The sequence below is a fragment of the Juglans regia genome, chromosome 16, assembly GCF_001411555.2.
Source record: "Juglans regia cultivar Chandler chromosome 16, Walnut 2.0, whole genome shotgun sequence".
Taxonomy (NCBI): Eukaryota; Viridiplantae; Streptophyta; class Magnoliopsida; order Fagales; family Juglandaceae; genus Juglans; species Juglans regia.
In genome coordinates, this window is record NC_049916.1 from 8105578 (window position 1) to 8131109 (window position 25532).

The 25532-nt window shown below is 32.9% G+C and overlaps 1 protein-coding gene across 5 annotated transcripts; it reads right to left on the reverse strand.

Moving 5' to 3' along the window:
- Nucleotides 1–3311: 3311 nt before the first annotated feature.
- On the reverse strand, nucleotides 3312–10840 carry LOC108997633 (transmembrane protein 208 homolog). Of its 5 annotated transcripts, XR_004798568.1 has the most exons (8): nucleotides 10605–10840; nucleotides 10303–10417; nucleotides 10007–10200; nucleotides 8957–9041; nucleotides 7891–8068; nucleotides 7693–7762; nucleotides 3726–3791; nucleotides 3593–3628 (listed from the first exon to the last, which is right to left on the reverse strand). XR_004798568.1 is itself a non-coding variant. In XM_035686598.1 (7 exons), exons 2-6 carry the CDS (start codon nucleotides 10384–10386, stop codon nucleotides 3769–3771), a joined length of 564 nt encoding a protein of 187 aa, XP_035542491.1. In that variant the 5' UTR covers nucleotides 10387–10417; nucleotides 10605–10840; the 3' UTR covers nucleotides 3593–3628; nucleotides 3726–3768. The 5 variants fall into 5 exon arrangements, 4 of the variants coding, with proteins under 4 accessions (XP_035542492.1, XP_018829533.1, XP_035542491.1 ...); XM_035686598.1 differs by lacking the exon at nucleotides 7693–7762; XM_018973986.2 differs by lacking the exons at nucleotides 3593–3628; nucleotides 3726–3791 and adding an exon at nucleotides 4922–5090.
- Nucleotides 10841–25532: the final 14692 nt, after the last annotated feature.

Consider the following 25532-nt stretch of genomic DNA (forward strand, 5'->3'; position numbering starts at 1 on the left):
AAATTTTTAAAATAGCTTTAGGATTTAAATTAGTTTTTAATGTACGATAATAAATATGGCAGATTATGGCAAGAGGTTTGCTACCTTCTTTCATATCATACACAGATGTCAAAATATTTAAAGTCAAAGTTTTAAGAATGTTAGGATCATCCAAAGCAAGAGTTAAATCAGGAAAACAATCAAAGTGGACAAGACCACTATAAAGAGAAGATTGAATCATACAAAGTATGCTGGTTTCAAAATTCTTGAGCCTAACATCACGCAAACAAAGAAGTACCAAAGCACTAATGTCTTTCCTTGTTAGAGGTTTAACCGCAACTTGAACAGAACCAATAGGCATTACACCATTAATTGGAGTTAGCCTTGATAGAGAACAAATAAAGAAAGAGACTAGATGATTGGAGTTGAAGTAGGGACCAGATAACTAGAGTGAACCAGATAACTGAAGTGATAGTGCATGTAAATTAACAAAGGAAATGAAAGCATGACTAGATAATTGGAATTAATAAAATAATAAAAGCAATATCAGATAACTAGAATCAAATGGAGATAATAAGTATAAAGAGAAGATGAATGTAAGTAGAAATAGTCATTTATTCAAAATATCTTACAAAATGTATCAGGAAGTTGGATAAGGAATAAATCGTATCAAAGAGAGATGGGAGAAAAAGAAGGTGTTCTTCTTCTGAAACTAGGTTCTCCTTTTATAGATAAAGAATGTGTCTTTACAATTATTTCAACATTAGTGAATAGTAAATACAGTACAATGGACAGTAGTTAACAGTAAATTTGGCTTTTTTTAACTATTCATTTGACCATGGGAAAGTTACTAGAAATTAAGAATCCACTAAGAAGGAATCTTTGCTTTTGCAGGAATTTTCAACTGGAATCAAGGGGTCATTATCAGGAGTCTTCAACAATTTTGTTGGCTTGTACCAATGTCAATAATTTTATCATTTCTGGATCAATCATTGGATAGCCTTGGGGTGGTTTTCGGATTATGTCCAAATATGTTATCATAAGGGTTAGTATTATCAACAGAGGCTTCAAATGATGCCTTAGACTCATCATCAGAATTTTCACTGTCGTCTTGAAGGGACTTCTTCAATAAATAAATCAAACATTTTTTATTGAGTCCCTGGAGAACATACTTCTTCTTGGACTTAGAAGATTTATTTGATTTATCAGATGTAGTGGAGGAAGTAGCATGCTTAGAAATCTGTTTAGCAGAGGTAGTAGCCTGAGTAATTGGGTATTCAGTCAAGGTTAATTGTTTAACAGCAGGAAATTTCTCAATACTTTTAAGATCAGGAATAGTTTGAGAAAAACTCTGGCGACATTATCAATGACATCCTATGTGTGGGGATATCTGTCCCACCAATAATGGATCAATATATCTCTATTCCATTCATAACTCCATTTTTAATTTTTTAGATTCGAGGAACCTTGTATTTCTTGCAAAAATGGAGGTAGTAGGGGAATTTTTTATTATAACGATCTATTTTGAAAGCAGTAGCAAAACACTTAATGGTCTTTTGAAGGTTATTAGGAAAGACTTCAAGAATATATGACTTTTTGGTTGATAATTGTTTTAGATTGGAATTCATACTGTCTTCTTCTGGTTCATATTATAACTAATTTGGTTGCAATTGTTTCAAAAAAATTCTTAAATTTATCTTCCAACTCATACATGATTTTGTTGCGACTGCTAATCTGCTACATAACTTGATCAATCCAAGGTTGCTTGGTGCTTCGTTGGGATATTCTGCATGTTATGATTTTTCAATTAATTTGTCTACTTTTGGATCCAAGTGTAGTTAACTATAATTACTTTGTAAGCTTGCTAGTTAAAATTAAAAAATGCCCCTCAGCACAAAGGCTGTTTTGTGACATAATTTGAGAGTCCATGTATATATATTCTTGATTTTCTCACAGTTACGGCAAATCAAAGTGCTCCGTTGTTAAACTAAGAAGATAATGATTGATCTTGTTGAGGAATGACAAATTCCTTATCTTGGTTTTTGTCCATTTGCAAAATGTCACCTTTATTTTTTCAACACGTAATAAATAATATATTGGCATATTGTTATTCTAATGTCACCTTTATTCATAATCCAAGGTTGCTTGGCAATTAATTTGTCCAATCAAGTTGGAAAAAGCCCTATTCTGACAATTTTTAGACTATTTGCTTTTAGGCTATTTGCAGTGCAAAAAATAGCCATGTATGTTGCACTGACAAAAGCTTTATCTAAAATTATTATCTTAGTAGTGCGAAACAGCCACTTATAGGAGATGTTGAAACCAGAATGAATTTATTTCACACTTTATTTTGTAAAGGAAAATACTCTAACTATAAAAAAATTACATAAAAATAATCTCTCAAACTGATATGACTTGACGTGATTCGCCGAATTATAAAATTATTTTTATTGTAAAGTAAATCTAACAGATCACATGAAACTACGTCCATTTGTGAGATTGTATTTATGTAATTTTTTTGTTGTAGATATAGCAGTACTATTTTGCAAATGATCTTTTGATCTTCAATTTCATTTGCAGCTACCACCAACCATAAAATTGCAAATCCTTGAGATCCCTTGCTACAGAGAGAGGTCACTTGCTAATTCTCTCAGGTTTGTTACATCTTTCAGGTTGAAGGAGGATTGTAGAAGGTTGGAGGGAGAGAATTGTTGCTAGAGCAAAAATTCGGACAACTTTCGACTTTTTTTTATGTCAAACCCTCTCCAAGACAGAACCCTTCGGATCCACACCTATAGAATAAACCCCGGTCCTTTTTATCATTCAAACCTTCTGCTCATATCTCTCTAGCCTCCACACAGCTTTGTTAAATGAGGTTGAGCAAGTCCTGAGATCATTCTAGTGCAAGGGTAGCTCTCTAAACCACATCGAGGTAAGAGGTTACGTGGGTAATAGTTTGTTTGAAACATTGGAACCAAGCAGCTTCGATAAAAGGAATCTTTGTGATGAAGAGGAAACTTTATTTGGTATAACTGGTTTAGAGCTACTTGATTAGGAATAGAAGCATCTGGGAGATTAATTACCTCAAGGATTGTTCTTGGGCATAGAGGAAAGTTCTCAAGCTTAGTACCCATGACAACTTTGTAATGACGAGGAGCACTCTATTTTGAAAGTTGTTAGGTTGTGCAAAGGAGCTTGTTTAACCAGCCTACAAACTTAAACAAGCTTAGGGCTGAGCAATGGGGGCCGTATCCCGGCCTACCCGGCAACATCCACCTTCTCACAAGGGTAAAGGACAATTTTTACCCATTACCCATAGGGGAGCTGCGAGCAGAGAGCAAGTTCAGGGTATGGAGATTTCTTTAATAGAATTTCTAAAGCAAAATAAACAGATTACATTATTTTTCCACTCTGTAGAGGAATATAGTTCGATGGGGGAAATTAAATTTGTGTGCAGCTTTGTCTTCATGGGAAGACCAGACTAAATTTATAAGGCATACAGATGTATACGTGCAATGATTTCCCCAAGAACTATTTAATACATTTCAAAAGTAAACTACCTAGTTCGTGTCTTGACAAACTTGCCCCTAGACATCTTCTTCTCCATCTTTTCTCTCTTCTTGCGAGACTTTTCATCCTCCGCATCTCCCTATTTCACAAACAAGCATATAGCAAATGGTATTGGGCACATAGATGCTATCCATAGCTTTAAAATAAGGAAACAAAGTCTGGGAAAGACAGGATACCTCTGAACCTTGCGGCAAAAATCCCCTAATGAAACCAAAGGACTTATATGCTCCAAATGCCGGTATCTGGAAAGCAACAAAAAACAAATTGTTACAACACCAACCAACTTTTTGTGTCCTAAACAAGATATTCAGAAGATAGTTGTATTACATATAAAGCATTTTCTACTTCTAAAGAAATAAAAATTAAAAAAAAATTCTCCAGTCTGTAAAAAATCTTCTACATGTATTGAAGTCTTACAAATATCCAGAACATAGTTACTTCCCTTTAGCCAGAAGAGCCTCAATACTGTCAAGAGTCTATATTTGATCAAAATACCATATCAAACATGAAAGCCAGGCAGAACAATTCAAATATTAAGTCTTGAACCTAGGAATTTGCACTGCACGTTTCATTAGATCATCTAAACCATTGGGGAAAACCTCTCAAAATGGGGAAGAAAATGTGGATCAGTAAAAGCCCAAGCCACCTCATGTCTAGTAACAACCACTGCATCGACTTTATCAAATTATTGGAACTATCAATTCTAGGATTAGATGCTTAAGGTCGTATCTTCTACAAACAGGGTGAACATAGATTGTTCGTCAGAGACATCCATACAGATGTATAAATGTAACATACAGATCCTAAATTAGAACATAAAATAATTTTTGGTTTATTTATTTATTTTAAATATTATAATAAACCGCTGCGCAATGCCTTAAACTTCCATCATTCTCTCTCCCCTCTTGGGTGACCCTTCAGCAGCTTAGCGTTACAACAGTCAGTAACCGACTCCAATTGAGCACGTTGAACACCCTTTCTCCATTTTTAAATCTCCTCTCCCTCTCAATTTCTCTAAAACCGTGGCATTCTATCCTCACAGCAAGCCACCGTTGTTCACCATCCCAGTAGCCACCTCCACTTCCCTCACACCCAGACCACCACAAACCACTCTAGTACCTCCCAAGTAAGCCAGCAAAAACCGAGACACCCACTGCCTTCAATCACCTTATTCAACCCCAAAATTTACCAGATCAGCCACCATCGCACCGCCAAGGTAAGCTTTTCTCACCAGATTTCCCTTTCTCCTCCGTTGCTTTCTCTCTATATAGCAAGTTTGTGCCCACCGACAACAGCCACAGGGAGAGTCGGAAAACCACCAGGACAGCCAGAAACAGCCAGCTGAACACCTCCCATCATCCTGGTTGTTTCTGGCTGTCCTATTCATCCACCAGAGACTCCTTTTGTGTTTCTGGCTGAATAGCTGCTCCGTCGCATCCTTCCTCTCTCATTGAGTCTCTGTCACACGGTTCCTTCTCTCTGAGGTGAACTCCTGCTTCTTTCACAAGTTTTTAGCCCTTTTCCGTAAAGCACGTACAGACCTAAAAGTTTATCACAAAAATGCCATTTAACCACCCTACCATAAAGCATAATACACGTACAGCTACTCAAGGTGTTAATTACAGTAATGCCAACAAAGTCATGTCAATATGCACCTTGGGCTTGTTTTTACCTTCGGTTTGTCTTATTTTGGGCCTGTTTATGTGGATGACACTTAGTTTCAGTAACTTATATTTTCTTATGGAGTATAAATTATATTATTAGACTACAGTAATAAATCACAAGAATTTGATTTTTAAATATGATCAACTCTCACTATTGAACCAAATCTCCACTGCTTATTTTTGACAGACTTGGATAAAATCTAATTATTCTACTGAAGTATAATTTAAAAATGAAGGCATGTTATGAGTATTTATATAATATTAGTATTTATTAGTTTTGTATAAAACTGAATAATTATTAAATTATTTTCTATAGTGTATTTAATTAAATAAAATATCATGACACGCTATAGGCAATATTTAGAAAATTTAGTGACGTACAGTACTTCATATAGGCGTCGGCTACAAGGTGAGATTTCGAATTCTACGCTACGGTAAGGAGCTTGATCATAAAAAATAGGATTAGCACAAATTAATTAGTTTAGATAGATTAATTATTAAAGTCAGTTCTTTGGATGCTAATTTTCATGTACCACGCATGACATGAAATATGTAAGTATGCCATTCATCATAAAACATTCACGTTCACTTCCAGTTTTGTTATTATAGCCGGTTATGTTATTATGTATATCATACATCTCATGTTGCAGAAGACATGTAAGCTTTCATATGATAAAGTGTAAGATAAAGATTAAGATTAATAAGATGATCATAGAAATGCATGATACCACTGCAGTCATGGGTGGATGTGCAAGCCACGTACCTAAGCGTGGTCCACCACAAAATGTTATGATATGTTCATTTTTCACTAAACATAATGTTTGTCCAGTCAATATAAGATAAAAGAAGATGACACATTTGAGTCATACATGTCATAAGCATAATGTTTGAATAATCAAGATTTTCATTCTCTCAAGCAAGCAAAATTTTATGAAGAACCTTGTCTACTTTATGAGGGGTTTCTTACTAAGGCTTTGACTCATTTTAGTTTTCTTTAATGTTTTTAACCACCCAGGTGAGGAAGACAATGAGGATGAGCAAGTGGGCTAGGTTTGGATGGAATAGTCTAATGAAATTTAGTCCCAGACATCTTAGTTTAGTTTTACATTATGACAACAACTTTTCCAATCTAATTTGTTTGAAAAGTTTGATTATGTTTTTATGAAAGGCATGGTTTTCTTAATAATTACTTTCATGAAATAAATAATTATTTTATTAATTGTGTAATCTCTTACCTGACTTTATTTACGTAAGTACATGACATTCTTAACACTCCCTTCCCTTAGGCTAGAAATATCACGTACTTACGTAAATAAAGTCAAGCAAGAGATGCATAATTAATAAAACCATTGTTAATCTCATAAAAGAGTTACTAAAATAAATCGTGTCTTAAATAAAAACATAATCGAAGTTTTCCCACCAACTAAATTGGGAAAATGATTTTCATAATGTAAAATCAACTAAAACGCCTGGAACTAAATTAATCAGACTGCTCCATCAAAGCCTAACCAACCTACTCGTCCTAATTTTCGTCCTCACCAAGGTAGTTAGAAACATAAAACAAAACTAAAATGAGTCGAAAAAGCAGTAAAAAAAACCCACCATAAAGTAGACATAGTAAACATTGGGTTTTTCATAAAAAAATTCCATGCTTAAGAGAATTAAAATCCTGAATATTTATACATATGCTTATGGCATGCATGACTTTAGACTATCTTCTTCTTCTTTTATCTTGACTTATTTGACTGACCAATACACCTTAACCATGTGTGCAAGGTTGTATACCGGTTCCACATCCTGTGGCCACAAGGAAACCCGCCAATCGTATCATAACATACTTTGGTGGACACCCCATTCTTAGGCTTGTGGCTTGCACATCCACCCATAATTGCATTGGTACCATGCATTTCTATGGCCATCTTATTAATCTTGATCTTTATCATTTTATCATATGAAAGTTTACGTGTCTTCTGCGACATGAGATGTATGATATACATAATACCATAACTAGCTATAATAACAAAAATGGAATTAAACATCATCTTGTTTTATTCTATTTAATTAAATACATACCATGGAAAATAATTTCATAATTATTCCATTTTATACAAAATTAATAAAAATTAATATTATTTAAATCTCAACATATCTTCATTTTCAAATTATAACTTAGTAGAATAATAAAGTGTTCAAAATAAAAAAATATAAACTCTTATGATTTACTACTATAATCTAGTTGTAAAAATTAATACTTAATAATATAGATTAACCCCATAAGTGCTATATATATAAATTCTGAGACTTAAAACAAAGCCCACAACAAAGTAAGCCCAACGTAAAATCAAGCCCAATGTAAAGCAAGTCCAAATTAATACCAATCGAATATAAAAACCAGCACAAAATAAAAGGGAACTTTGGTGCCGTTAGACCAAGAAAGTAAACGGAAAATAAAAGGGGAGAGAAGCGACCGTGGGCTTACCGGAGAGGAGCAAGGTGACGGGAGGTGTTCGATGGCAATTTCTATGGCTGTCCGAGAACTTCCAACTCCCCTTGTGGTGGTCGATGGTAGAACACAACATACCACACCCACAAATTAATTGGTCAAAAGTTACAGGGAGAGAAAACGACGAAAGAGATACATGGGGTTGATGCCCTCATGGAGAAACAGGAAACTTACCGGTCAGTGTCTTCTGGTGTCCTTGATGGTTTCCAGCAAGATGGGTGGTTCCTAGGGGCTGAATGGTGAGTTGGGTGTCTCGGTCTATACTAGCTTGTTTCGCCAGTGGTGATTCGAGTTGACCTGGGTGTGAGCTAAGAATGCTACGGAATTGTGGCTTGCTGTGACAAGAAGGTTGCTGCGGTTTTGAGAAGATTGCAGAAGGAGAGAGAGAATTAAAGATGCTCGGCGTGTTTTAATTCCGTCAATTACGGACTGTGTAACATTCACCAGTTGAGAGGTCATCCAAGAGGAGATCGAGGGCAGCAGAGGCTTAAACACATTTAACTACACTTATAAAATTGATAATAATAATAAAATCTCAAATGTCGCAGTGTTACAATACATGCAATGATGCCCAAGGTCAGGGTCATCAAGCTGTAATCTATTCCATCAATTAAATTGAGTTCAACATTAAACAGAAAGATACAATGGCCCCCATTAACCACACAAACCAGTTGCTAATATATGACAGCTGCCAAATAGTTATCAGCAACAAAGAAACTTGTTTGAAAACAAAGAAATTCCTGTTTCATGCCAAAGATCCAATTATATAAGTGGCCGATAATTTCCTAGTACTAGGCCACTTTTGCATTTGTTTTATGACTCATTTGACTCCTCACCTCTTCTTCCACCCCCGAAAAAGTGATATTACATGGGTTAATTAAGTGCCCGTTTAGATAGTGAGATGATTTGAGATGGTTGGTGAATAGTAGTGAGATTATTAGATGAAATTAGATGAGATGAAATGAAATTCAGCTCTGTATCCAAACAGGCCCTAAGTTTGACCTTGAGGACCCACAAATTATGTCATTCAGAGATACAGAGTGACTGCACCATGATATCATTGCTATTTTGTTATAAAAGAAAATCATAGCTCCTTCACCAAGAAAATTCAGAATCAGACCCAGAATGGAGCTTCTCCATTCCTAAAACATAAGCATGGGCATGTGCGAATGCAAGCTGATTACAAGAAAAGAAATGTGAGACTGCATGCTTAGAGAAAAATTAAATAGACAGATCTTACCACCAAGTAAGTGTACCAAAATTTTTCAGAGATGATAGACATCACTTGTACGAAGCTTGTAATGTAAATTACATCATGTAAATAGCTGCAAGACATGACCAACTATAAGTCAAAATTTCCATTCCTAAATTTCATGTCGAAATTTTCATTCTTAATTGGTATTTAAAAAACATGTATAGGAAGGGGGAGGTAGAAGAAAAAAAATATAGCACGTCTTATTGAGCCTAATTACGAACGATTTATTATGTCAATGTAATAGCATTTGACCACCTAATATGCAAAACATGACTTGAAACTAATTTAAAAAATCAATCCTCTCATATCAAATAACCAGCACGAGCTTCAGGCCAAAGTCTAAGGATGAAGAATAAACCACAAACGGTTCGAAGAAGCTAAGATATAGATAACGGATACATTTAAAACACAACATAACACGGATACACCAACACCAAAGACAATTCTTGAAAAGGTAGGATAGGGAATGGCAGGGATATTTTCACAAACATCAATTCTTCAACTTTGTGTCAATTTTGTTGTTATATAATGTGTATGGATATCTTTCCTCTCTACCGTAAACTTGGAAGGTTTATGGTCTAACACTCAAGGCTGGTCTAATTGTATCAAGGAGAAGTATCATATGAACGTATCTGGTTTGAGAAGTGTCATCTGATCATATCAGCCTCGGATACAAACATATAAAAGTTACACTAATAATATCAATTAATTATCTGAGATGCCAGTCAATGCAGTGTCTCTCCTGCAAAAAGTCATCAACGAGCAGCTAGCATCAAATCTTTGTCTGCTCAGATCTATGTTGTTACCATTGCACATGGCTTCTACCAGATATCTGATATCATAATATCAATGCCATCTTGAGCCACACAGCATGATATAGGTGCCTCAGCAACTAATAATTCTCTCATGTTAGTTTTAATTTTGTAAACAGGGTGACATCTATATTATCTTTGAGGAAAGATAACTTCTTGCAGATTCAATGCAAGCATGCATAGGTATGTAATAAAGAAGAAGAACAAACATAAGGAGGCATACCCACAAACTCCACCAGTATTCATATCAAAACCACCATCGAAAAGCTCCCCATCATCAGCATAAGCGGGCTGAGCCATTCTGGCTAGTTGTTGGTAGGGAAACAGATAAGCCACAGACGTGAGAATCAGACCAATCCAATGCTTCCAGGTGAAACTTGAATGGAAAACCACCATCCTCACCAGCACATAGATAACCTACACATAGATCAGAACAAACCCACGAAAACCAACATAAGCAAATAGCTACTAGGAAAATAAGAAAACAAAGCAGAGCAATTGATCGAGAAAGAAAAATACATTGCAGGCAATGATGATGCGGCGGAGGTTCGCCATGTGGCGAGCGTTCTCTTCCTTGCGTTTCTTCGCACCTTGATTTGCCATTTCACGCTCCCCTGTCTTTGATACTGTAACCCTAGAAATAGCAAAGAGGCCCAGATGGTGATTTCAAGAGGAGGAAGAGCCTCTTGAGAGCTCAAATCTAAACCTTCTTTTTCAAATTAAACTATCCATATATACTAGTTTTGCATATAACACGTGATACCGGGTTACAGAATACACAGAGAGAGAGAGAGAGAGAGAGAGAGAGGAAATCGGTTTACCTTGAAGTCGTGGACTGTGGGTGGGTGGAAGCCTTGAAGCGGAGTAAGCTGCTGCAGAGCTGTGTGCGTCTGGACGCTGGAAGCGCCGGAGTGAGGCAGAGTAGCTGAGGTCTGATCGGCTGTGTAAGAGTGGGCGAGTGGCTACGGGCACCGGCAGCAAAATTTAGGGTTGGGGTGATTGAAGAGCGTAGACGGAGGAGACGAGAGCATAAGGTATTTTTGCAAGGAAGTTCTAGTTTGTTTTCGCAATTTCAGCTCATTTTATTTAATTATTATAATTTTTTAAATTTTTATATAAAATAAAATAAAAATAATTCTACATATAATCGTAAAGTACATAAATAATATTAAAAAATAATAAATCTACTATTAAAAAATTAAATTTTTACATATAAATCTTATATTTTATTTATTTTTTTAAGCGATTGCACGGCGGTACGGTTACAATATTTTTTCTCATATATTAAACAATTTAATTTTTTCAAATCTTAAAATAAAAATAATATTAAAAAAATATATTTTAATAATATTTTATTTAATTTTTAAGTTAAATTTAAAATTATTTCATCTCATCTACAAAAATAAACGAAGTTGAGTCTGAGTGGGCGAGGGGCTAAGGGCATCGACAGCAAAATTTAGGATTAGGGTGATTGAAGAGCAGAGGAGACGAAAGTATAAGATACTTTTGCAAGTAAAATTAGCAAAGACCGAGACCTAGTATGGTACTCAACGAAGTTATATATTTGTCAAAGTTTAATTAAATTGTATAAAAATTTATTGTAGTATACTCAACAAAACTATAGTATTTTTAATTTTAATTATTTTCACTGGCAAAATTTGTTGTGTCCAAATTACTCGTCAAATATTATTTTGGCATAAAAAAATTTATCTCTCAAAAGCATTATTTTGCTGTAGTGTTTCAAGTTCTAGTTATATAATATTATGATTAATTAATGTCAATTTTGTTTTAAAAATCTAATATCAACGTTAGAAAATTAATTTGTACTTTTATAATAATGAATAAATATTCAAATTACAATTAAAATTAAAATAAATAAAAATGTCAAAATTAATATTTTAAATAATAGTGATAAATTTGGAAAGTCTGTTATTTGGTGTTGTTGAAAAATAGGTAGCTAAATTTATAAAAGTGAATTCTCTAGCCAAATTTTGACCAAACTTTGTTGAATTCACTACTAATATTATGAAATAGAGATGTTCATCTCGAGTAAAATTTTCGAATGCTCAAGTGTTGTGTAATTTTCTTTCGAAAAAAAAAGTAAGGTTGATTACTAAAAAAATTAATTTTTTTATCATATTAGTCTCATATTTATTTACTCAATTTTTTATTATGATATTGACAATCGTAGAATGTGTAAGAGTTGCGTAATCATTTTAAAAATGTGAGTAAATATAATACTCACATGATAAAAAATTAATTTTTTAATAGTAAACCTTATTTTTATTCAAAATGATTGCACGATATTTGTACACTCCACAACTGTATGCAACATTACTCTCTTATCTAATCATTATCTAATCATTATCTAATTATTATAATTTTTTCAAACTTTCAAACAAAACATAAAAATAATTCAACTTTTAAATTCTAAAACAAAAATAATATTAAAAAGCTTATATTTAACAATATTTTAATTTTATAATATTTTATTTAACTTTTTCTATCTCATTTGTCAAAACTCTATCAAACATTTTAATTCAAACTATTTTATCTCATCTTGTCTCATATCAACTCAAATATCTTACCATTATTCATAAATTTTGTCAATTTATCTTATCTCAACTCACTATCTAAACTAAACTCATGAATTTTGCTACAAATATAGGTTATTACACCATTGGACTACATTATAATTTAAAAAAAAAATCAAAATATTAATATATTTTTACATCAATTAGAAAGTTTCTACAACATGGTCTGGGTGTATAAAAGACAAAAATTTTAAATAAATTTTTTCTTCACATTTAATGATACGATACAATTTTTTAAATGATGTACATTTAAGGAATATATATAAGAAATCATTGAAATAATTATTTGAAATCTAATGCATCATTATTTTAATTTAATATAATAACAATATTGAGAATAAAATTTAGCATTACAAGAAGCTATTGGATAGGTCACAGTAGGACTGAGCACCAACCAAGTCCAAGTCAGAGTCAGAGCTGGAGGGCCCAACCTCTGACTCCGAGATATACATCTTTCGCTCCGACTTTGATTTTGACCTGTCGGAGCGAAGTTGGATTTTGGACTTCTTTTTTTTTTCTATCTTTTTTAACTTTATATTTAACCCACTTTTTTTTTATAAAAAAAAAAAATTGTGTGGCCTTTCAAATTTTATTTTTTTCAAAAATTACAATCTAAACTAAATAATTCACTTTTGATTATAACAAAAAATACAACTAAATAAAAACAAGTAAGATACTAACATACTTCCAAAAATTAAAAATAAAGTCATATTGTCCACACCCACCATCCATTATCCACATCCAAAATCATCAACACCCATCATAATAATATTTACTTACCACTTATTACAAAAAATATTTTCTAAGTTCTCATTCAGACAACAAAAGAAATCTAACATTTTTTAAGTACCAACCAAATTAAATGTTCTCAACAACAACAAATTACAAACTTCCATATGCACCAAAATAGATTAAATTATATACTTTCAAATTACAAACTTCTAAATACCCAATAAATTAACCAAAATAAATTAAATGTTACAAATTTCTAAATGTTTCAACTTCTAAGTTGTGCCTAAAAAAAATATAAAAAGATTAATAAGGAAAACAGTCCCAACTTTAATTTATAATTAAAATTTAATCATTCAAAACAATTCCAACCTTTTGTCCGAACACTTCAGGAGTACTTAATTATATATATGTATATAAGGAACTAAATTTTTTATATAAAAGTAAATGTACAAATTAGTGGAAGTGCAGCTATCATCAAATGTTTGAATTATAGTGTACAAATGTGCGCTACACATTTGCCTAGTTGACCAATTTTGTCATGTTTCAAATTTTTAACTATAAACGGATATAATTTTATCTATATTTTTAGAACTTTTTTTCAATTTAGAACACATATACATATGATCTACATAATTTTTATAATTATAATACAACGACTTACAAGAATCAAGTCACAACTGTATACAGATATTTTTAAAATATATATTACAAAAGCGACAAATTTTAAAAGAGATATTTAAAACATTCAATTTGCTGTCTCACGAACGACATTAACAAATAGTTACATTCAATTTGTTTTGATGCAAATTTATAATCATATTATTAAATTTGTTTAATAATAAGGGATTTTCTTTACTAATATATTAATTGATATTTATTAATTGACATGAGGTGTCAAAAATAATTTCTTTATTATTAAATTATATTAAATAACCTTACATCAAACATATTAAGTGATTTTTTTCGATAAATGTCTTCTTTTTCTTCTTTCAATTAAATAGTATATCAATTTCTCTTTGAGGTTTTTCATTTAAATTTTTAAAATTTTTTTTATAGGAAAATTTACATAAGAGTTAATAATTATGATATTTGAAAAATTTAAGTGTTTCACCAAATCTCGTTTTTGATATTGTATGAATTTAACAGTAAAATATAAGAATTAAATAACAATGTATCAAACATACAAATATACATGCATATATACAGGAATATAAACATAGATGATATAGTAAATATTTATATTTAAAGCAAGAAAATGAAAATTTTATTTAAAAAAAAAAAGTCTCTAAACGGGACATTAAATTAACTAATCTAAATATGCCATATGAATAAACAAAATAAATATTACAAAAAAGTAAAATAAAAAATATACTTCAAGTAAAAGCGATAAAAAACACCAGAAAGTATAGGAGAAATAAATGAACAGTAAAAATAATGCAGATGAACAGGTAGTGAAATGTTGTCGACCAAAATTCTCAGTGATGAAATATAATTTTTGAATGATCAAAGAGGTGCTAGAGGTAGCGGCAAAATAACGTAATAGTATATTTTGAACTATGGCCGTAGGTCTCAAAATGTCAAATTTTGAATGGGAACAATCTAAGACTTGGGATGGCTAGGGAAGCGCTTAAAGGTGTTGGTGAAACAAATGGTAGTGGTTGGCCGCGGGTGGTGACGGTTGGAGGCCAAAATATCCAAATTGGAAAATGAGCTAGAGGGTCTTCAACAATGGTGGATTGGAGCTGAGGTTCGCTGGTTTAGGTGGTTGGAGAGCCGATGGTGGTATGATGAAGAGATGGTGGCCAACGGCGACGTTGGAAGTTAAAAGGGTCGCGGCTTGGATTCCCTCATGGCGGTTAACGGCGGCACGATAGGAGCTGAGATTGGAAGGGGAGGGATGCCGAACGGAGGGGAAGAGAATGGGCGGGGTGGTGTTGGCCACGCTGGCGTGCGGCGGTGCACTGGAGGGGACGAAGAAACGGACGGGCTACGACTTGGATTCGCTCGTGGCAGTTAATGGCGGCACGAGAGGGGCTGAAATTGGAAGGGAAGGAATGCCGGCCGAAGGGGAAGAAAATGAGAGGGGCGGTGCCTGCCACGACGGCGTTCAGCGGCGCACTGCTGGAGATGAAGAAACGGGCGGGGGAGAGGGGAGGAGGGGCTCGCGCATGGGAGAAACCAGGGGTAAAATGGGAAGAAGACCAAGGGCAAAATCAAAATTTGGGAATAGAAGCAGGGGTAATATGAGAAAAAAAAGTGTTAGACAAAAAACTGTTCATCCAACATTCGCACTTTATATATAAGTAGATATATATATATGTATATATATATATATATATTGCCCTACCTAGCTAGCTATAGGCTAGACCAAAAGATGAACAAAAACAGATAAATGTAAACGCCGAATCCAACACAAGCATGAGTTGGTACTAGAATCCAACACAAGCAACAGTTGCACATTTGGAACAAGGGACGTGCTACGTCCACTGCTCCCAGTGCTACCATTAGGCAAATTGTGTTTTTTTTTTCTCTTTTTCTTTTTTTACATGTATTTTTTAACACTTTTAAAATATTTTTTTAAAAAATAAAAAAATCATAATATTATTAAAAAACACTTCCTTAATCACTAAGTAAAAAAAAATTAAAATAAAAAATCACAGCAGTAGAATAGAGCTGTGGAAAAGAGTGGTAAGAATAGCATTTTCCTTGGAACAACAATACAAACAGAAAGAGAGAAATACAATAATACAAAAAAACAGTTGCTTATTGGATTCTTTAAGTGACAATCTGACCTACAATGTATGTATAGTGAGATATGTGTGTGTGTGTGTGTGTGTGTGTGTGTGTGTGTGTTGATGTCGTGTTTCGCAGTTCGAACAACTTCGCACGATGGGTCGATCTATTCCTATGAATGTCAGGGAAATGAGGGCTCGAGGTGGTGAGAAACACCTTCAATGCCTAAGACATCTTGGGTTCTCGGTTTGTAATTTAAATGAGCTTCAAATGAAACTATCAAGAGAGTTTTTTGTCCCAGCGAGGGGTATATATATATATATATATATATATATATATATACACACCTTACCAGAGTGATCCTTGGCAAGCTGATCATGGTCATGTTGCTCCAAACTTAGGTCGTGCCACCTTCCCAAGTTCTGCCATGCAACAAGTCGTCCATGCCCGATTGCAGCAACTTGCTGACAATCCAGGGTACACATCGTGGCGTGCTCGCCCCCGACCTTCATTAAATGGGTGTGGTCTCGACATGGCGCACCCACCTTCCAGGTCTATCCAGGCATCGGTGTTCAGGGACCAGGGTTATCCCTGACATTGAAACAGGCATTGAAAAAACCACAGTAGAAACATATTGCAAAGAAGCATCTACAAATTACTTTACAAGCCAAAACGCATCTACATGCAGACACACATGCACACACATAGTGGTTGAGGATGCGATTGAATCAGGGAGTGGGTGTGAGAGTGAGTGAGTGATTGAGGCCGAGAGTGAGAGAGTGGGTGACAACATCTGGACTCTGCACGGCAGGGGAACAGGTCGAGAGGCGAGAGACGGCTAGAGGCTAGGGTTTTTGAGGGAAAATTATGAGGGTGAGGTCGCTCCCTGGAGGGGGGCGGGAATCAGATGACATTTGGTCAAAACGACGCCATTTTCCTTGACAAAATGACGCCGTTTTGGTTGAATTTGGGCTGGGTTTCGCTTTTTGGGTTGGCTTGCTTCCATTTTTTACGCTTTTAAGCTTCTAAACCCAATTGTTTCCTTATGTTTTGGGCTTTTTTTTCCCTAAATCCTAAACTAAACCCTATTTTATAAAACGTTAAATTTAATTATAATTTTAATCTTTGTTTTAGGTTTTTAACCCTAAGTTTTTTTTATTTATAGTTTTTATAATTGTTAGTATTAATTATTATTATTAATTATATGTTATCACTTATCATAGATTGATATAATACTTTTAGCATTTTATCATATTATAGTGTCTAATTATATGTTATCAACTTATCATTCAATTTATGATTTTTATAATTTTTTCCATCACTCAATTTAATTGTTAGTATTGACTAATGAAAATTATTATTTAAACTGACTTGTACTATATTGACTAAAATTTAAGTATAATTATTATACTAGTGTTATTATACATTGGTATTACATGTAGACTATAAGTCTATAATGTTATTAAGATAATATATACTATAAGTCTATAATGTTAATATACATTGTTATAAATACACTTGTACTATAGGTTTTAAATTAAATTGTTAGTATTTACACTTGTACTATAGTATTGATTATTGACAGTTACATATTATTATACTATAGTATTATATGTTATTAACTCATTATACTTCTACTATAACTAGTGTCTAACTTATTCCTATTAATAGCTAAAGTATATAATAACTAGTATTATATATTAGTATAATAGTATTACTTTTTATTATAAATTTATAGATTAGTGTTTATACATTAGTATTAAATGTTATTATACATTAGTATTACAAAAGGATACGTTAAATAGGAAACAAAAAGATTATTTAATTAGTATAATAAAAGATTGTTATTATACATTAGTATTACAATTTGTCTTTATACATTAGTATTAAAAGCTATTACATTAGTTTATTATACATTAGTATATGTTTACATATGTCATGCACTATTATTAGTCAATTGACTCAATTTAGTCTATTTATATTATAGTATAAGTATCTTATTTAGGGACAGTAATTACCTCATATTATTATTGAATTTAACTAACTACATAAGTTATAGTTATATAAAATATAAAGTTATAGTAACATGTAATGATAATGTATAATAGCTAAAATATAATAACTAGTATTATATATTAGTATAATAGTATTACATGTCATTATAAATGTATAGATTAGTGTTTGGACATTAGTATTAAATGTTACTATAAATTAGTTAATATATATTAGTATTACAATTAGTCTTTATACATTAGTATTACAAGTTATTACATTAGTTTATTATACTTTAGTAGATGTTTACATATGTCATACACTATTATTAATCAATTTCATCTACTTATATTATACTATAAGTATATTATTTAGGAACAATAATTAGCTCATACTAGTATTGAATTTAAATAACTATATAAGTTATAGTTCTATAAAATATATATGATGAATGTATAGAAAAATACATATATTTTTTTATAACATATGCACAACATTGGAGGCAGAGCAGGAGGGCAAAATCGGAGTCGTAGTTGGAGTGGAGTCGTAGTCGATCCGACTCCACCTCCAACTTCGACTCTGACTTGTTGGAGTCGGAGCAGAGTCGGGGTCGGAGTTAGATTTTTGAATTTTTGCTCAGTCCTAGGTCACAGCTAAACCGAAAAATCAGCTGAATCGAGATTCTTAAAACATAGCCAAACATATCCAAGTTGAGCCGAAACAAGAAAAAATGGGAATGTTTTGTACATATTATAGTGTTTCAACAACAACTTTTTTTTTTTTCAAATTTCAATACCAACTCTGATAAGGTGGGTGGAATATGTTAATTGTAAAAGAGTTATAAAGGCCTGAATGGCTAGATTGGGTGATAAGGATATGGGGTTTGTGATAGAAAAAATATCAAATTGTAGTGCAAAGTTAGAGGTTTGGAACATGAAGGTCTTTGGATAAATCAGTAAGACCATTCAACAAAGCAGAAGGAAGATCCAACAACTTCAAGCATTTGACTCTAATTGTACTAGAATTGAAGAACATTAGGAAGCTCAGATAAACTTACAAATTTGGGTAGAAAGAGAAGAAATGTGGCGACAACGATCTAAAGCACTATGGCTTCAAGAAGGAGATCAACATATAAAAATTTTCCATAACAAAGCATCCAAGAGGAAGAGGAAAAACCATATTAGAGGAGTGAGAGATAGTGCAGGTGTATGGCAGGAGGAGGAATATGAGAGAGATGAGGTGATACTAAATTTTTTCCAATAGCTTTTTACTGCATCAAATCTAAGGGGGAATTTGGATATGCTCAATGGACTAGTTGAAAGAGTTAATGTAGAAATGAACAAAGACCTAACTCAGGCCTATTCTGAAGAGGAACTATGCAGTGCCCTAAACTAGATGAATTCGACAAAAGCTCTTGGTTCAAATGTTATGGTACCCATCTTCTATAAAAAAAAAATATTAGAACACTGTGGGAAGGATGTTACTGCAGCAGTGTTGGAGGCTTTAAACAGCGGTGAGTTTTCAAGTTCTAATCATACCTTTATAACTTTGATTCCTAAGAAGAAGAAACCGGAGATGGTTGCTTACTATAGACCAATAAGCCTCTGCAATGTGTTTTGCAAATTGATATCAAATATTATTGCGAATAGGCTTATGGTTGTCCTCCCTCATGTAACATTTTGGTCCCAAATTGCTTTCATTCTAGGTAGACTCATCATAGACAATGTCTTAGTTGCTTATGAGATTCTACATTTTCTTAGACAAAAAAGAAGAGGCAAAGATGGCTATATGTCCCTATAACTAGATATGAGTAAAGCATACGACATATTAGAATCGGAATTTCTAGAAGGCATTATGCTTAAGTTGAGTTTTTATGGAAAACGGGTGGATTTGATTATGATTTGTGTTAAAACAGTTTTCTTCTCCATTTTGATCAATGGCAAGCCTAGAGGTCCTATAAAATCATCTAGAGGTTTAAGACAAGAGTAGTGCTACAGCCACAAAAGGACTATACAAAAGTAATCTCATAAATTGACGTGACTTCATGTGATCCGTTAGCTCTGCTTTACAATAAAAGTAAATTTATAATCTGACAAACCATATCAAACCACATCAATTTGTGAGATTACTTTTGTGTAATCACTTTGTGGCTAGAGTATTTCTCTTAAGACAAAGAAACCCCTTGTCTCCTTATCTCTTTCTACCATGTACTGAAAGACTCTGTTACATTAGGTAGAAATTCCAAAATAGATTCAAGGGATTAAAATTTGTAAAGGGGCTCTAAGAATCAATCATCTGCTATTTGCAAATGATTGTCATTTATTCCGCAAAGCTGATATGCAAGAAACTCAGTAGCTACACAAGCTTTTGGAACAGTATGAGAAAGATTCAGGTTAGAAAATCAATAAAAACAAAATTGCTATGGTTTTCAGCAATAATGTATGCCCAGTAAAGCATAAGGAAATAATGGCTTTCTGAGGTGTCCAGAGTCATCAACAGTATGATAAATACTTGGGCCTACCCCTTATGATTGGTCGAGCAAGAAATAAAGTCGTCTCTGATATTAAACACAGTATGGCAAAAATTACAAGGTTGGAAAGAGAGGCTTCTATCGCAAGGAGGTAGGGAGGTTCTTATCAAGGCTGCAGCTTTTTTGATCTCCACTTATTCTATGAGCTGCTTCAAGCTACCTGTAAGTCTTTGCACTGAGTTAGAAAGTTTGATGGCAAGGTTTTGGCAGGGTTAAAGACAAAATGAGAACAAGATCCATTGTGTGAGTTGGGACAATATGTGTGTTGCTAAAGGAGGAGGAGTAGGGCTGTAAATGAACCAGTCTGTTCGATAGCTCCTTCGGTACTCGCTCAGTTAAACTCGAATCGAACTCGACTCGTGAAAAAAAAATCTCGCTCATGAAAGCAGATACCCGCTCGATTTGTAAATGACACATACCCGACAAAACATGACTCGACTCGGCTAAGGCTCGTTAAGGCCCGCTCGTTTATACTCAAGTTGACTTGTTAGCTCAACTGGATTAAAACTCATTCATATATTGATAAATATATATACACCTATGTATATATACATACATATATGTATTAGCAAATAATATAAGCATACCACTTTTATAATTTAATATATAATATGTGATCTAATTACTTATGTCTATATAGTGAATATACTTTATAGGTATACTTTATAATTTGTATATAATTAGTCGATAAAATCTAGTAATTTCATATACTAATATGTGAGAACCATATATGAAATAGAAATATGCTATCATATTAAGTGTATATATTAATAATATATACACGCATATAATATATTTTTATTTTGGATAAATATCAACTAGTTAGATATTAATTATTTATAATTTTTTTAAAATTTTATAATTCAATAGAGGTTCTATTTGTTAGTTGTATAAATTCAATATCAAATTTTTTATTTTATTTATTTATTAATTATTAAATCTTATTCAAAAAATAAAAAAATAAACAATTCAAACTCGAGCTCGAGCTCGAGTTGAGAGTTAAGCTTATCGAGTCGAGCTTGAACACAAAATAAAAAAAAAAATCTCGAGCTCGAGCTCGAGTATTTTGAATCGAGCCGAGTTCGGCAAGCCAAAGCTCAACTTGACTCGGCTCGATTACAGCCCTAAAGAGGAGGGATGTGCTTCAAAGAACTGAGAACTTTTAATGTGACTCTGCTAGCCAAATAAGGGTGGGGAATAATGAATGAAGAGTCATCTTTGCTGCACAACATTTTCCAAGCCAAATATTTTCCACATACCAACTTTATGGACTCCAAACTAGGTGTTTAAACTCCTTATGCATGGAAAAGTATTGGGAGGCAAAGAAAGGCCTTTCTCATGGATGTATATGGATAGTGGGAAATGAAAAATCAATAAATCTATGGAATGACTACTGGATTCCAGGAGAAAGGAATCTAATTCATCATTGGAGAGGGGCATACCATCTAAACCGAGAAAAGAGAGTGGCAAGTCTCATTGATGAGGATACTCGAGGGTGTGATTTTGAAAAACTCAGAAGCTTTCTTCCACCAAGTGTCGTTACTAAAGTCCTAAAAACCATTCTTATACCTAGAGAGAGAAAAGATAAAATGATTTGGGAACCTGACAAGGATGACAAGTTTTCTGAGAAGACTGCCTATAGACTATTATGAAAGATTGGTAAAGGCAATAAGAAAGGTGAAAGCTCAAATGCAGCACAACAAAAATATATTTGGAAAGAGTTATGGAAGATTGGTAAAGAGTTAAAGTGTTTTCTGGACAGCTTGCGAAAATGGTTTACCTACAAAGCATAACTTAAGAAGAAAGAATATTCTTAATGAGGAGTGAGGACTGCTGTGTTTCTTGTGGATAGGAAAATGAGGACCTTGCAGTTCTTGATTGTCCAACTCTGAAGGCGATATGGGATAAACATATTCCTTTCCTCAAACACTTCAACAATCACAATGATTTTGCTTATATGGCAAAGCAAGTTAGAGATAAGGGCAGTAGAGAGGACCTGGAAAATTCTTTTCTGATTTCTTGGGGATTGTGGTACAAAAGAAACCAAATAATTTTTTAGAATAAAACCCTATCAATAGAGCAGGTTGTGGTCTATGATTTATCTTTGATGAAAAATCACAAGGAAGTCATTGGAATAAACAAGCGGAAGAATAAACAACAGTTATGTTGGGTCCATCCTCCACAGGGTATTTGAAAACTCAATGTTGATGGAGCTACTTTTTATGACCATTATAGAGCAGGGGTGGGAGTAATTTCAAGAGACCACAAAGGGGATGTTATCATGGAAGCAAGCAAAAAGAAAAATGAAGCTAATGATCCTACTGAAATTTAATTATTGGCTATGTTTAGATGCTTGCAACTGTGTGTCCACCAAGGTATACAAGTGCTTATTCTGGAAAGTGATTATCTGCTTATGGTAGAGGAACTTAGAGCTGAAGGAGAACCCATGTCCCTATTGGGGAACCTCATTACCGATATAAGGGAGTGGAAGAAGACTTTCAAAAGCTGCAAAATAGAACACATTGGGCGTATAGGGAATGAAACTGCTCATAGGCTTGCTAAATATGTTTGGCATGTAGATGATCTTTGTGTTTGGTGGGAATCCATCCCAGCTAATATTTCACAAGTAATTGGGATTGATAAACATTTGTAAGGTTTTAATTGAATGAAGATGCTTTGCTATAAAAAAAAATACCAACTCTGATCATTCATGTTGATACGGAACGGTGCTAAAATCATTAAGGCTAGGGGTGATATTCGGTCGGTCCGGACCGGAAAAACTGACCGGACCGACCAATTCAGTCCGGACCGGACCGGATTGAGAATGGTACCGGTCGGTCTTGGTCCGAATTTTATAGGACCGACTTTATTCTGTCCGGTCCACAGTCTATGGATTTTTCGGACCGGACCAGACCAAATGAAAATTGAAAAAAAAAATATATTAATTATATAATTCTCATTTAACCTATCACTAACTCACCATTAAATAATTATTAACTAATAGTCTAATACTAATATTTATAATTTTATACTAATACTAATATTTATAATTTTATACTAATATTAATATTTATACTAATAGTCTAGACTTTACTTCTAGTCTTCTATACTCTAATATGGTATATAAAAAAAAAAATACTAATAGTCTAATATAGAGTAAGAGTCTACGACTATAGTTATAGTTATACTAATATTATAATATAGTTATAACTTATACTAATCATGGATTCATGATTCATAATAACTAATCACTATAAGCCTATAGTATTAATGTATTATTATATAATATCTAATATTAGTATCACTATATTTTTATAATATAAATATTATCATATAGTTATAACTTGTACTAATTACTAAATCACTATAACTAATATTAGTATATTACTATTTACTAATAGCCTAATACTAATAATATTATATAGTTATAACTTATACTAATCATGGACTCATGATTCATAATAACTAATCACTATAAGTCTATAGTATTAATGTATTATTTTATAATATATAGTATTAGTATCACTATATCATTATAATATATATTACTATTACTATTAGTAATTTAGTATTGGTATAGTCAATAGTTATTTAGTATAATATAAGTATTATATAATATATTATACTAAGTAGTAAGTACCAACTATATAACTATTATAAGTTATAATAACTTTACTCATATAAGAGTTATAGTATAATAGTATTAATAATTTAATAGCATATTATAAAAGTTATAGTATTATAGCATAATATTTGTATAATAGTATAGTATTAATATCACTATAAGTTATAAGTTATAACTATATATACCTAATTATAATGATATACATAATAGAATGATTTATTAATCACATTACAAATTTACATATACAAAATGTAAAAACTTAAAAGTTTAATAGATGGAAGAATTGATTATTATTATTATTATAATAATATAGCAATTAACATTTAACATCATAAATATAATTATTATTAATTATTTTTTAAAGAGTTAATTAAATAATCCACATTAAGTAGTTTATTGAATTTTAATTTTACTAATTTAAATTAATTTATGTGCTAAAAAGATAAAAGAATCACAAATTTATCAAAATGGCACCCAAGCGGCGCCGTTTGGGTACAAAATGGCACCCAAGCGGTGCCGTTTTAGTCACTATAGGCGAAAACAATAACTGGGTTGCGCAAAACGGCGTCGTTTCGCGCAACCCAGTTATTTTTCTTCAACATAACTTCAACCCAGTTATTTGGATCCCAAACGGCGCCGTTTCAGGGAATATAACCTGACTAATGCCGGCTGCGTGCATTTCGTCTTCCCCAAAAATCATCTCCAATTTCTTTTTCCCCAATTCCCCTCCCACAGCCTAGCTCCCGCAAACCCTAAGCGCCCTCCCGCGGCCCCGCCGTCCCGCCAACCATAAGTGCCGTGAATCGCGATCCACCCTCCATCTCAGCACTGCAGCAGGCCCCGATTGATAGTTGGTACTCTCTCTCTCTCTCTCTCTCTCTCTCTATCTCTCCCAGAACAGGTTTTTATTTCCTTGTGAAATTTGTGATAAAAATGGTTTTGTTTTGCTTTAGCCTCTAGGGAACATCTGCTTGGTTACTTGGTAGAAATAGAATGGTAGTTGATGCTCTAGGGAACATCTGTTACATTGTGAATCTGTGATAAATTTTTTTGCCATCAGTGCATCACATGCATATATGCAATCACTCCTTATAAAAATAAAAATAAATAAATTACTCTTACAAACTTTACAAACTTTAAGATTATAAATTTATACGTGTCCTGTAATTAACAAAAAAAAAAGATAGATTATTACACTAAGAATAGGGAAAAAAATAGGAATTATTTTTTATAGTTTTTTTATCCAAATACTTATTATAATTAGAAGAAGAATATATACAATAAGTCTGTTGGTAGCCTGTACTTAAAAGAACTTGGAAGAGACTGTAATTGTGGCCTCTTTCTGTAATTAAAATATGTGAGGATATGGTATCCGTATCATCGTATCATGCATGCATGTTCACGATTTTATAAGCAGTTATCATGTTGATAATTAATGGTTCAACTATATGGTTTAATAAGTTAGGACAATGAGCTATAACAGTGCAAGTACTAGGCAAGTAAGTTTGTAACATTCATGAGTAATGATTGAAAAATAGGAAAA